Source organism: Natrix helvetica, assembly GCF_964273705.1.
Source record: "Natrix helvetica genome assembly, chromosome: 1".
Lineage (NCBI taxonomy): Eukaryota > Metazoa > Chordata > Lepidosauria > Squamata > Natricidae > Natrix > Natrix helvetica.
Genome location: NC_138548.1, coordinates 47,313,136 through 47,327,217, shown reverse-complemented (window position 1 = coordinate 47,327,217; position 14,082 = coordinate 47,313,136). Strand labels below are relative to the sequence as shown.

Genomic DNA, 14,082 nt, shown 5'->3' with positions numbered 1-14,082 from the left:
AATGAACTTTTGCAGTAAGGCCCTATTTCTTCATCCACGCAATGCAAGTTTTTCCTGATGTGGTAAATATTTTAAAAATCAACATACTGAATGCAAACAACATAAATCATTGATTTAATATACTAGTTGAATTTAATGTTGAGACTGAGGTTTAAATCTTCACTTCAGTAGTGAGCTGATTGGATGACTCTGAGCCAATCACTTTCTTTCTCAAACCAGCTTGAGTTGCTGTGGGGATGATAAAAGGAGGGGAAACACCCCCACCCCATGTACCCTGCCTGGAGTTCTCAAGAGAAAAACTGAATATAAATACAATAATGAGAATTACAGGCAAGAATACAGTGACTGAAAAAATGTGTTTGTATTATACAATCCTGAAGAATAGCTAAATGTTGGTGAAGCAACATTCGGGTGGGAAGATCATATATAACATTACCCTTGGTATTATTCAGTCTCCTGACATTTTTAAAAGAATGGTGTTGTATATGAACTGAATTGTAGCAACAGAACAATTAATTACTAGGCTAGCTTAGAAAAATAGGATGGGGAAAATGCATAATCTGGACAACAGAAAGCAAGTTTTATTGTAAAACATCATTAGAACTTTTAAGGTAATTAGAATGCTACCTCTTGGATATGTGAAACAATTGCGGCTTGAGTTTCAATATCTAGCTGCTTTATTCTTTCAATGAATTCTTCTTTTCTTTCACACTGTAAGCAAAATAATAATAATAATGAATGCACCCTACACAAATTTATCAGGATCACAAATACAAAGCACTTTTATTATTCTGAATATTTAGAAGTTCAATGATATATTAATGTAACAACTAGGGAGGGGTAAGAAATTTCATCACTATTTAGAAAGTTTATGTCAAGTATGATTTAAGTAGTTAATAAATTATTTCCAACCGCTGAGGTCCTAACCATGTAACAAAAAGGTTGACCTTAAATCCTGGTTCCCATAGTTATTTTAGCAGAATTGTGTGTTCGCATTATACAAACTTTCCAATAACAGGTAATCTATTCTTCTTGTGCGTAATCGTTATGACTTTTGGCATTTTAACACGGGACTGAATAATTGGAAACAAAATACAACGCAACTGAATGAATGTTTAAATCTGTTAAAATAAATGTTGCTAAGAGCATCTGAATACTTATAACATCAAATTAACCCTGCAGATGTTTGAAGAATAATTCTCAGCTTTCATAACATAAACCCAGAAATTGGAACATAAGGCATTTCTTCTGAAATTTTACATATATATGAGAGTTGTTAAAATAGTCATCATTTATATTTGAATACTAATATACAGGTGAAACTCAAAAATTAGAATATTGTGCAAAAGTTCATTTATTTCAGTAATGCAACTTAAACGGTGAAACTAATATATGAGATAAGACTCATTACATGCAAAGCAAGATAGTTCAAGCCGTGATTTGCCATAATTGTGATGATTATGGCGTACAGTTCATGAAAACCCCAAATCCACCATCTCAGAAAATTAGAATATTACATGCAATCAATATAACAAGGATTGTACATAGAACAATATTGGACCTCTGAAAAGTATAAGCATGCATATGTACTCAGTACTTGGTTTGGGCCCCTTTTGCAGCAATTACTGCCTCAATGTGGGATGGCATGGAAGCTATCAGCCTGTGACACTGCTGAGGTGTTATGGAAGACCAGGATGCTTCAATAGCTGCCTTCAGCTCTTCTGCATTGTTTGGTCTCATGTCTCTCATCTTTCTCTTGGCAATGCCCCATAGATTCTCTATGGGGTTCAGGTCAGGCGAGTTTGCTTGCCAATCAAGCACAGTAATCCCACGGTCATTGAACCAGGTTTTGGTGCTTTTGGCAGTGTGGGCAGCTGGAAACTGAAGTCAGCATCCCCATAAAGCTCATCTGCAGAAGGAAACATGAAGTGCTCCAAAATCTCCTGGTAGACAGCTGAGTTGACCCTGGTCTTAATGAAGCACAGTGGTCCAAAGTCCTGTTACTCAGTGGTCCAAAGTCCTCTTTTCTGATGAGAACAACTTTTTCATCTCATTTGGAAACCAAGGACCCAGAGTATGGAGGAAGAATGGACAGTAATCCCACGGTCATTGAACCAGGTTTTAGTGCTTTTGGCAAAAGTTGCTCTCATCAGAAAAGAGGACTTTGGACCACTGAGCAACAGGACTTTGGATCACTATGCTTCATTAGTTTTAATTCTCTATTACAACTGTATTACTTTGATTTGAAGTCCAAAAGGTTTTTGGTATGAATGTTGCATTGGTCTGAAACACCATAAAACTGTTGCTGTGAAGAGTATCTTTTGGAAATAAACACTAAGATGTTGACCTATTTCCTTCTATTATTTGTTGAGTAAACACAAGATGTATTTTACATTTTAATATCAGTAACCTTCTATTTAATTATAGGATAGGGAAAACCAACTTTAGTATTTTTAACTCTAAAATGCTTATGTCATTTAGTTCAAATTATTTAAACTTGAAAAAAAGTTTTTCTATACTATGTACTTTGTACCACTATGCATTTTCTTTTACTTAAACAATTTACTAGGATGGAAGCGTATGGTTTGCTTTGGTTTGATATTTTATTTCATCTGACAAATTATTTTTTACAAATTGTATTTTAAAAATATGCAATTTTTATTTATTTTAGTGAATCAACAACATTAAGGAGTCAAACTGTAAGTATTTTGTTAGCAATGTTACCATGCAGCTGTTATATACCCTAATGTGGAGGTATAAAAGTACCTCATGACACAATTATACTCAATTATAATTACTCAATTATACTTATACTTCATTTATTTAAATGAATTAATAGCAATCAAAACAAAACTTACCTGTACAGCACAACCCAATACCAAAAGAAGCAGCTTCTTAATTTCATCCATACTTTTACCTAAGAAGCAAAAAATTGACCATTAATAATAAAGAAGCAAAAAATTGACCATTAATATAAAAAATATGAAGGTTTTTATTTTAAAAAGTATACCATGTACAATTTAAAATCAGTGGCAAATCCTTAAATTTGGATCACATACAAAGTGGTTTTATGTTGTATTTTTATTTTTCTGCTAGAGAATATAAACTGCTTATAATTTGAAATTATAACAGTAGATCTCATAACTGCCTTAAGTTATATAACTGAGTTTAGAACAATGTATGTTATCAATGGAATTTGATTTAGTATGATTAAAAGGCTGTAAATAATTCATTATAATTCAATACAATACAATAGCAGAGTTGGAAGGGACCTTGGAGGTCTTCTAGTCCAACCCCCTGCCTAGGCAGGAAACCCTACACCATTTCAGACAAATGGCTATCCAACATCTTCTTAAAGACTTCCAGTGTTGGGGTATTCACAAGTTCTGGAGGCAAGCTGTTCCACTGATTAATTGTTCTAACTGTGAGGAAATTTCTCCTCAGTTCTAAGTTGCTTCTCTCCTTGATTAGTTTCCATCCATTGCTTCTTGTTTTACCCTCAGGTGCCTTGGATAATAGTTTGACTCCCTCTTCTTTGTGGCAACTCCTAAGACATTGGAACACTGCACCGCTCTCATCATGAAAATTAAAAAAGGGGGGAAAGGGAAAAGGCGCTGAGGAGCCTTCTGCACACGTGGTCGGGAATGGGAGCGCTCCGTGGTCCCCTTCATGTTGACTCAGGAGTCAGGAAGGAGGGGAATGGGACCACGTGTGCAGGAGGCTCCTCTAGCCTCAGCCTCCCTCCTGCGCACGTCCCATTCCCCGCCTTCCTAAGTCAACATGAAGGGGACCGCGGCTCACACTGATGACGTCACCAGCCTCACCAGCCATAAAGTTCACCGCACGTCACTGCCTAGAACTGTGTTGGCTTTTTTGGCAGCTGTTGCACACTGCTGGCTCATATTTAAATGGTTTTCAATTTAAATGGTTATGATCCATACTAATTAAATTACAGCATACAGACCATCTTTTAATCACAACAAACATCAAATTTAAGTGTTATTTGTTAAATATTTGTTCAATTTAGTTTATGTAGAATTTAAAATAAATGTGTCTTTGCCAAGCCATGGACTCTGTAAATTGACCTACTCTAGGGGAACAATGTGTTACTCTTTCATGTCTAGTTTTGCATGACTGAAATTCAGCCTCCTTGTTCCAGTCGAGCTAATACAATCAGGTGCTCCCTGAAATCATTGTGCCTATTAAATGCTCCTGGGAGATAGTGGGAGGAGGCTGAAATCATTGAGTAAAAGACCTTTATAAGCTGGGACTGGGTGTACCTGTAATGACAATTCTATTCTCCTCTAGGTCGCCTTAAAAAAAAAAACCTAGAAGCTAGTCACTATTTCAACATTTACCCTTTCACTTGTTTTAGAAAAGGTAGCTGTTTTTATTTTTAACTTTCTCTACTAAACACTGAATAAGATGGGTATGATGAGACAAAGATGAAATACCCTCATCTGACATAGAAATAATGGGTATCACATATCCATTGTGGCTTGATATTTCACTCTGGAAAAATCTATTGCCTCTAAAAATAGTTACTCACTGTATCCGTGTGTCCGTCTCTCCCCCCCTCCCTCTCACACACACAATGTTTTTTTTTCTGTATAAACTTCCAATATATATTTAGGAAAAACCAGTTAATTCCTTCCAGACATTATTCTGGCATTACAACTGTAATAGTTAGCAGGTTTGTAAGACTGTGAAAGAGAAACTATGCATCTGGGTTAACAGATTCAACAAATTATGTCGTTATTTAAATGAGGATTCTGGCTACAAGTTTCAAAAAAGCAAGCAATCACTCATGTCCTTTGAATAGTGTTGAATAAATTCTTCAGCATTTACATTCTATATGAAAAGCACACGTTTTGATTATGCTTTCCATTAATAATTTATTCAGCAGCATTATACGCATCATCTCCTAGGTCCCTTCCTTCTTTGCTTTCATCTCTGGTTCACAAACTCCCAGGCTTTTAACTATATATGAATCAGGGTCCACTTTACACATCTGATGAAGTAAAATCTATCTTCCCTGCAAAAATGGGTTGTCACAATGGATTGTAAACTGAAGGGACCACAGAGTGCTCCATTTTTTTTTAAATTTGAAGAATGGGGTTGGTCTCCTACAAGACCATCACTGCTTTAAAAATTAACTCAGTGCCATTTTCCTTTCCCAAAAATTCCAAGGCAGCTGCTTTCACACTAGCTAACTAGGTAATTAAAATGGAGGGATTTGTAGTACAACCATCTGCTCCCCACAATGGGCTAAGGTCTTTAGATCTTTAGGGAATAAAATCTAGTCTAGAAGCTTTTCTATAGTACAAGACCAGAGAAGGGCCCCCACTCTCACAGTGTGAGAAATAGGGTAGAAACAGATGGTAAGATTTTGTGGGAGGCAGCAAAGAGATTACAGCACAACTCAAAAGATAAAATGACAAAGAAATAAGATTAGGAGAATAAACAAGAAAAGAATGGCTGGAAACACTGATTTAAAGTGAAGACATTTTATGAACTCAGATTGCTGAGCGAAAAAAATGTATTTTCATAGAAATTATGGATTGAATAGGCTTAAACCTGAATAAAAAAAGGAATGAAAAATCCAATATTTACTTGATTAATTCCCTCATTCTTCCACATCATATATGCTAATCTACAACAGAGTGGTAAATCTGAATGATTTAAGGAGGATCTATCAATTGAGGGTGGTCTGATAAATGACATTAATAGAAACACCATTCAATTAGTGTTGCCAAAATGAATGTAAATACTTTATCAATAAATGTTCAAATGCTTTGCCTTCTGTATCAATCAGATCACTACTCCTTTTGCTGATAAGTAGTTGATCTATCCTGCTCTAGGACGAGCCAGTTTTGTTGCAGTCTTTTCTTTGTATCACTTCTCAGCAATAGTTCAAAATAATCCATTATCTTAGCATGGAGACCATAACTTCTGAGCTGAAAACATTTTATGACACTTCTTTAGCCAAACAAATTACTAGCAATGGGTCAAGAGAAATGTAGGTTACAAAGCAGTGGTGGGATTCAAAATTTATTAGTACTGGTTCTGTGTCCATGGCTTGGTGGGCGTGGCAGGGGAAGGATATTGTAAAATCTCCATTCCCTCCCCACTTGAGGGGAAATCCCCATTTCCTCCTGATCAGCTGGGACTCAGGAGGCAGCAAATAGATTGGGGGCGGGGCCAGTCAGAAGTGGTATTTACCAGTTCTCTGAATTACTCAAAATTTCTACTACCAGTTTTCCAGAACTGGTCACAACCTGCTGAATACCACCTCTGCTACAAAGCAATAAAGAAAAACTTGCTGACATACCACTTTAGGAAGGCTCTATGTACTCTATTACCACCGCACAAAGCATTTGAAAAGGTGCTTTACAATGTGTAGGAATATAGATAAGGTGTCTTGTTCAAATCATTAAAGCAGCTACATCTTCTGCAAGGCTGTTTCAAAAACTTTACCTGGCTGTCTCTATATGCCAAGTTTTATCAAAGATGAAGCTAATTCTCTGAGTCAAAGCACCCCTTTCAAAACTTCCATGGAAACACAAAATATGAAGGAAACAAGTCAGTTTAAAATAAATATAAGAGTGCATGTTTCATTTTGCATAGAGCTGACATGTTGAAACATTTACAATATTTCATTCTAATAAAATAAACTTTTTCAGGGTGAAATCTTTTGAGTATAAAAATACTAGATTTTGACCATTTTTTTTTAAAAAAAGAATCTGCTCTTGTTTTTTTTACAAACCACTTGAGCAATTGATATTATAGATTTGAGCATGCTCCAATGATCTGGTCCACATAACCAAGTATATCTTTATGACAGAGGGAGTTGCCTTGATTGAGACAAGTGTTGAAATTAGTCTCAAGGTGAAAGACTTTTGTGTACATATCAGCTCTATCAGTGGTGGCTTCCGGATCCTGTTGCAACCAGTACGGTGCAACGGGGCTTGGCGTCCACCACATGAATGCATGCACACACCCGCATGTGTACTTACCACCCGCGATGCTCCGCGAATGGAGTCTCTCCATGAGCGGAAGCCCGAACAGCTCAAATACTGGTAAGGAGGATTGGCGGGCGGGTGGGCCCCCCGGAGCACGGTACCTGGTGCTACTAGCAGGCACCAGTACGTCTGTACCGGGGCGTACCAGTCATATCCCACCACTGAGCTCTATGTAAAATGAAACCTAAAAGGTTTTCAGGACAATTATAGAGAACTTATAAAAAGGCATGTCTTCCTAGTGGTGAAAATTCATTACAAGGGCAGATCTGTTAAGCCATGGGAGAGATTGCTGGTGTTCGGGCTTTATGGACTTCAGTGTGTTATCAAGAACTAGAATTGCTAAAAGAATTGGCTGCACTAAAGAAGAGTGATTATAATATATAAGGTAAAGGTTCCCCTCACATATACATGCTAGTCATTCCCGACTCTAGAGGGCCGTACTCATATCCATTTCAAAGCTGAAGAGCCAGGACTGTCTGATGACAATTCTGTGGTCATGTGGCTGGCATGACTAAATGCTGCTACCTTCCCACCAAGGTGGTCCCTATTTTTCTACTTGCATTTTTACATGCTTTTGAACTGCTAGATTGGCATAAGCTGGGGCAAGTAACGGGAGCTCACTCCGTTACACTGCGCTAGGGATTCGAACCACCAAACTGCCAACCTTTCTGATCAACAAGCTGTGCATCTTAGCCACTGTGCACTATTATTTATATATATATATATATGTGTGTGTGTGTGTGTGTGTGTGTGTTATATTTGTACTGATAAATAAATAAAGGGAGACTAGTATAGATCTATTTCGAGCTAATTAGCTCTCATCAGCTAGCCATACCCTTACTGGGATTTGAACCCGGGCTGAATATATCTTAGGCAGGAGTTTTAGCCACTAAGCCACGGGCTCTGTTCAATACATACATACATACATACATACATACATACATACATACATACATACATACATACATACATATATTTATACATGCATAAATACAGTAAAAAAAAGCTTTGTATATTTATATGTATGCGTATGTACATGTATGCTTATATTTGAACTAGTTTGTTAAGCTAAAGCCACTGTATAATAAGAAGTAAGAACAGATTACTGACTCAAATTTACCTTGTAGAAGTAACTCTGTGTGGGTGTTTTTGTGTGTATGTACATGTTTCTGTGCATTTCCCACTATCTCACATCTGTTAATAGAAGTTCTTGTACGACATGGGAATTACAAAACAGAATTGAGTCCACAAGTTATGTTCAGTATTTTATTGGGCTATAAAAATAAGTCTTAATTTCACTTTCATAGTGGATTATTATTTTGGTTCACAAGTTAGAAAGACCAATTATGCAATAAAATCTTCTGCGTAAAACTTGACTTCTGCCAAGTTCAGGGTTATCTCTCTATGTAGTTTTTTTGGCAATTGTACAGAAAAAGAAAGACCTTGCTTTTTGAAGTCAGCCTATAATCCTAGCAATTTATTAGCATATCTAAGTAGTAACCAGGTTCAATTCTGCTTAGCTCTGAAGCTCAGGAAGTTAGCTAAGTATTGGCATTATAAGGGTTGTCATTATTTTTGTATGAGTATGTTGTCAGGTGAGCCATGTACCCAGATTAAAATTTATATCTTTCTCCCTGTGGGAAAGCAAAAGTAGAATGTCTAGTTGTAATTATGATAATAATACCTTGAGGGATAAAACCTTGTGAGCCTTGTAGGTGAATCACCTTCCCATCATTAAATATTGGCCAAAAATACTGCTCAGTACCCCATAGCCCATGATTAGAAACAGTAAAATTTTACCTGAGGATGTAGAAAAGTTCTTTATGCTAAACTGCATTAGAAAACATCCCATATAGGGCTCTCCCCCCTCCCCCCAGGTAAGAATTTCTGTTGCTAAGTGATGGGGTCATTAAGTGAGGCAGCCATGTCCAACTTTACAATTTTTTTTGCTGTGGTCATTCAGCAAATCACACAGTCATTAAACAATCTGGCTTCTCCCACTGACTCTGCTTGTCAGAAACCTTCTGGGAAGGTTGCAAATGGTGATCCCAGGACACTGTAGCCATTGTAAGGAGATGCTTGCTGCCAAGCACTTGAATTTTGATCATGTGGCTGCAAGAACGTAGCCAGGGACATGCGGTCAGGGGAGGCAGAGCCTCACCTCTCTTCATGAAATAATATTATATTATATTATATTATATTATATTATATTATATTATATTATATTATATTATATTATATATATATATATATATATATATATATATATATATATATATAATATATTATATACATCCGTCCGGCCGCGCCCGGGAGCTGCGGAGGCAGAAATGTTGTCGGCGCTCCCGGATGACGAAGGCACGAAAGCGACTGGGGAACGCCAAGAACCTTCCTGCCTCTGCTGGACTTTGCGCGCTCCTCGCAACTGCATATTGCAGTCGTGAGGAGCGCGCAAAGTCCAGCAGAGGCAGGAAGGTTCTTGCCGTTCCCCAGTCGCTTTCGAGGACTGCGGAGCGCGAGCCGGCGGAGCACGCTCAGGAAGTTGGGGAATGGGATCACGTGTGCTGGAGGCTGAGGCAGCCTGAGCCTCCAGCACACGTGGTCCCATTCCCCACCTTCCTGATGACATCACCAGCCTCACCAGCCATAAACCTCACTGCACGTCACTGAATGTAGCCATGTTTGTAAGTGCAAGAACTGATCATAAGCCACTTTTTTCAGTGCCATCGTAACTTCAAGCAATGGTTAAATAAATGGTTCAGGACTACCTGTACTGGTTTCTTTGATTAGCGTAGAAAAATTACTTATTAGTGTAATATGCCTATTACTGACATCTTAGACTATACGCTGGTATCTAAAACATAATTTTGAGAAAAGAGTTTCCTGTTTTTCAAGCCCTGGAAAATATATCTGACACTGCAAAATCCTACAGAAGGGCAAAAAAATTGCCATGGTAACCTGTCTTTAGACATTGACATTCCCTCTGCTGCCTAAGCTAGCAGCAAACAGCAAGGAAGAAGAGCTGCAGCTAAAATCACAACTCTACAGTCCCTTGGTCTTTTTGGGGAGGACTGCAATAAAACAATGCTGACATACAGGAAAACACATTCCCCCCAAATGACTCTTAAGGCATAGGTCTCTATTGTTTGACAGAAACATGCACATACACCATGTTTAATTTGTGCCATTATTCTGCATACCCTGTTCATCATTGCCAAATTAATGTTGAATTATACGTAATAAGACATTTGTCAACCCTGAAGCTGACCTGACTGAGGCCATTTTGAGGCTTCAGTGCTGCCACAGCTGCAGCTAAGGGATAGGGAGGAGGGAGTAGAGATAGCTGAGGTTTGTAGCCAAAACAAAATACTTTCTCTTGGGAAGCAAGGACATTCCAGCAGGTGCTTGGAAGGAGGGGACTGAAGTCACCTAGCAATTGGACTTTATCCTGATTGGACTGTGTAACTGATTGTTTTGAGAAACTGAAACATTTCTACTTTTAATTTAGATGAAAACCATGGATTTAGAGTCAGTTTTCACCAGCTCATACCAATATGACATATCCAATAAAAGTATTCTTTGAGGAATCTACCTGCCTCCAAGTTTTCTTTGCTGTAGGTATGTTATTTGGAACCCTGACAACATTCATATAAAGCATTTATGTGGTCATGCAGTATATAGTAATACATTTAGCTTAAAGTAAAAGTGGTCATGATGTTACCAAGGTACTCACCAGAGAGAGGATCTTTGCCAATTGTTAAGACATTTGGCAAATTCATTATGATCAGTTGCTGGAGGACTTCCTAAAAAAATGGAAAGAAGTACAAACTTGAAAGAAATTGTAATTAAATGTCACTTGTCTAAATGACCAAAAAATATTTAACTTTGAAAATAAATTAATCTGACCATGGATAATGTGTGCTGCATTGAATCATGTATTAGATTGCATATGAAAATCACTTATAGTACGTCTGCATATTATTAATTTGTGGAATTATATCTGGTATGTAAGCATTTGTATGCTGAAATGAAATGCATTCAACTTCTATTCCTACTCTTTGGAAAATCCTCAAGAAGGATTATGCATTGTTTTCTATTTCATGAAGAAGCTTTATAATAATCATGTTGTTCATGGACCATGCACCACTCTTTTTGAAATAGCCACTTCCTTTCTTTGGTTCATGTAACCAATTGCTTCATTCAGGGAAAAGATTCTTTCTTTATGACAGGAGTAGGGAATTTTCTGAAGGGGTGAGAGTCACAGGAGACTATGATATAAACGGGAATGGTTAAAGGTAAAGATTCCCCTGCACATGGGTGCTAGTCATTTCCGGCTCTAGGGGCGGTGCTCCGTTTCAAAGCTGAAGAGCCAGCGCTGTCTGAAGACGTCTCCGTGGTGATATGGCCAGCATGACTAAACTCCAAAGATGCACCAAGCACCATTACCTTCCCACCAAAGTGGTCCCTATTTTTCTACTTGCATTTTTTATGTGCTTTCGAACTGCTAGGTTGGCAGAAGCTGGGACAAGTAATGGGAGCTCAGTCTGTTATGTGGCGCCAGGGTTTCGAACCGCTGAACTGCCAATCTTCTGATCGACAAGCTCAGCATCTTAGCCGCTGAGCCAGTACATCAAACGTACAGGCAGAGCTAGGATATTTTTGTTTCCAGAGGGATTTACTGTCTTGCAATTTCTGTGTGCTTGCCTTCTCATATTGGTAGAAAAACTCATTATTTTTGGTACAAGTACCATTGAACTTTTTAAAATTCTTGAAAGACACTTTTCAATTTGTATTAAGGCTATTTGTAGTAGTTTATTTGGAGGGAAGGTGTCTATATTCCTCTTGGTTATATCCCCAATATATGTAATTTATCAGGATATCAAGAATGTAAGGAATGACCAAAACTATTATATGACACCGGAAGGATGAATTTACACCTGACGTGCAGCAATGGGTATGGTGTTTGTCGAATTCTCAGGCTTTTTGTATTGTTTTGAGAGTGAAAGAAAATAAATTGAAACCATTTTTTTTTCCAAACTTGGAATTATTTTATTCACAATATAAACTCATGTCTTTCCTCCCTTTTGTTATTCTGATTTACTCCTCTTCTTGTTATTTAGTTTGATATGAATCTTTTTTTTAAAATCCTAATCAAGAAGTCATTATAGTAGGCATGAACAATTTAAACGGACAAGCAAGAGACAGTGACACAAGCAAAGTGCCCTATCTTCCTCCTTCCAATTTAGATATGACTTGTCAGGGTCAATCGGGGTCAGAGAGTTAAAGAAGTAACATTTGTTTAGCAGATTTTCTTCAAAGTCAGCCTCAGCTTTGTGTAAATTGGGTTAGTGGTGGGGGCGATAGAATGTTTAAATGGCCACAGGGCAGAGTTAGCAAACGAACAGCTAGGAAAACACGTAACTCAGAGGGCATTTAAGTGACTGTCCAATTTTCATTTAAACTATTACGGGAATTGTGGAAAGCCCACAGAATAAATGAGCCTCTTTATTAAACTTGCAGAATATCAATGCTCTACTATTCTTCCTGAAAGTCAATGTTGAGCTAATTTCAGCATTTGGCTCACTAATGACATTGGCACTACCAATGGTTTTACTGTTACTTGAGCTAAATGGCAAACATTTTGATATTTATGGATAATTCTTGAAAAGAAGAACATTCTTCCTGCTCACGGATTCTAATGGTAATTCAACATCAATAATTAAAATTCACATCTTGTTCAGCAAGGATTTGAAGAGGTACAAATTTAAGTTCTAACACACATTTTAGGAATCAGATTTTATTTACCACAAAGTAATCTGCAGGCTAATTATGCTGACTGCCAGCTGCCAGCAGTTCGAGTCTCACCAGGCTCAAGGTTGACTCAGCCTTCCATCCTTCTGAGGTCAGTAAAAGGAGGACCCAAATTGTTGGGGACAATATACTGACTCTGTAAACCGCTTAGAGAGGACTGTAAAACCCTACGAAGCGGTATATAAGTCTAAGTTCTATTGCTATTATTAGTGGCTTTAAGCTGACAAAGCTATTATGATTCCATATTTATAGCACAGTTGAACAATCTTACGATATTATGAGATGAGACGGTTAAGGGCTGTGATGAACCTAATATGCTGGGACCTTGAAGCATATGTGGGTGAGGTTTGGATATTCAATCCTAATTTAATTAGTTTAAGCTAATTTTAACTAGTTTGGTAATAGAATCGCTCTATAGTTGAGACCAGCTTTAACCCATCGAGAACTTTTGAAATGCAGTCATCAGAATTTAAAGCAAGTGCTCTTCATTTTCTCTCAGCTTTCTGGCAAGCACAGCTATAGACTTCCACTCTATACACCTCTGAAGGCCCCAAACCAAATTACAAGAATTTTAAAAAATAATTAAAGGTGTTCTGTGGTTAGGGATTTTTTTTTCAAAAAAAAATACTTTTTCTCCACACAGACTGTTTAAAGCCACCATGACTTCTTGTACTAGTTCTAAGAGAAGAATGGAGGAAAGTGGAAAGGAGGTTATGAGAATTATTGACCTTTATGTTATGCTGAATCTCTTCAAGAGGTGATTTTAAACCATAAGCAGAAAACAATGGATTAAAAGAACTGCAATGCATTCTGGAATAATCTTTTTTGAACTATTCCAAATCTCGTAAATGAACTGCAAAAAACAATGATGGTCGATGAACACCAAGTGCCAAAAAAGTCACGCAGAAACGTCACGCTTGTTGGGGACGTGCTCCGAAAAAGCCAAACTTCTGGGTTCTAGCGCATATGCACGTCTGACAATCAGCTGGCTAGCGCACATGCCGGTTTCCAGCACTGACACGTGCATAAAGGGATCACACTCTGGAAAAGCCGAACTTCCAGGTTCTAGCATGCCCTACAATTAGCTGGCCGGCGTGCATACGCATGCTGGTTTTCGGCACTGCCTTGCACGAGAAGGGATCATGCTCTAGAAAAGCCAAATTTCTGGGTTCTGGCATGTATGTACACCCAACAATCAGCTGGCTAGTGTGTATGCACATACCAGTTTTCGGCACTGCCAAATGCACGA

At 37.9% G+C, this 14,082-nt stretch overlaps 1 protein-coding gene across 3 annotated transcripts in view; it reads right to left on the bottom strand.

Annotated features, from left to right (window-relative positions):
- The window catches only part of CCDC88C (coiled-coil domain containing 88C), a 110,956-nt gene that overhangs the window by 46,324 nt on the left and 50,550 nt on the right, over positions 1–14,082 (bottom strand). For all 3 annotated transcript variants that reach the window (XM_081937292.1, XM_081937293.1, XM_081937294.1), the window contains exons 4-6: positions 10,756–10,825; positions 2,859–2,917; positions 628–711 (exon numbers count right to left, since the gene is read on the bottom strand). In XM_081937292.1, the coding sequence (XP_081793418.1) occupies positions 628–711; positions 2,859–2,917; positions 10,756–10,825 (213 nt within the window). The remainder of the gene's footprint in view (positions 1–627; positions 712–2,858; positions 2,918–10,755; positions 10,826–14,082) is intronic.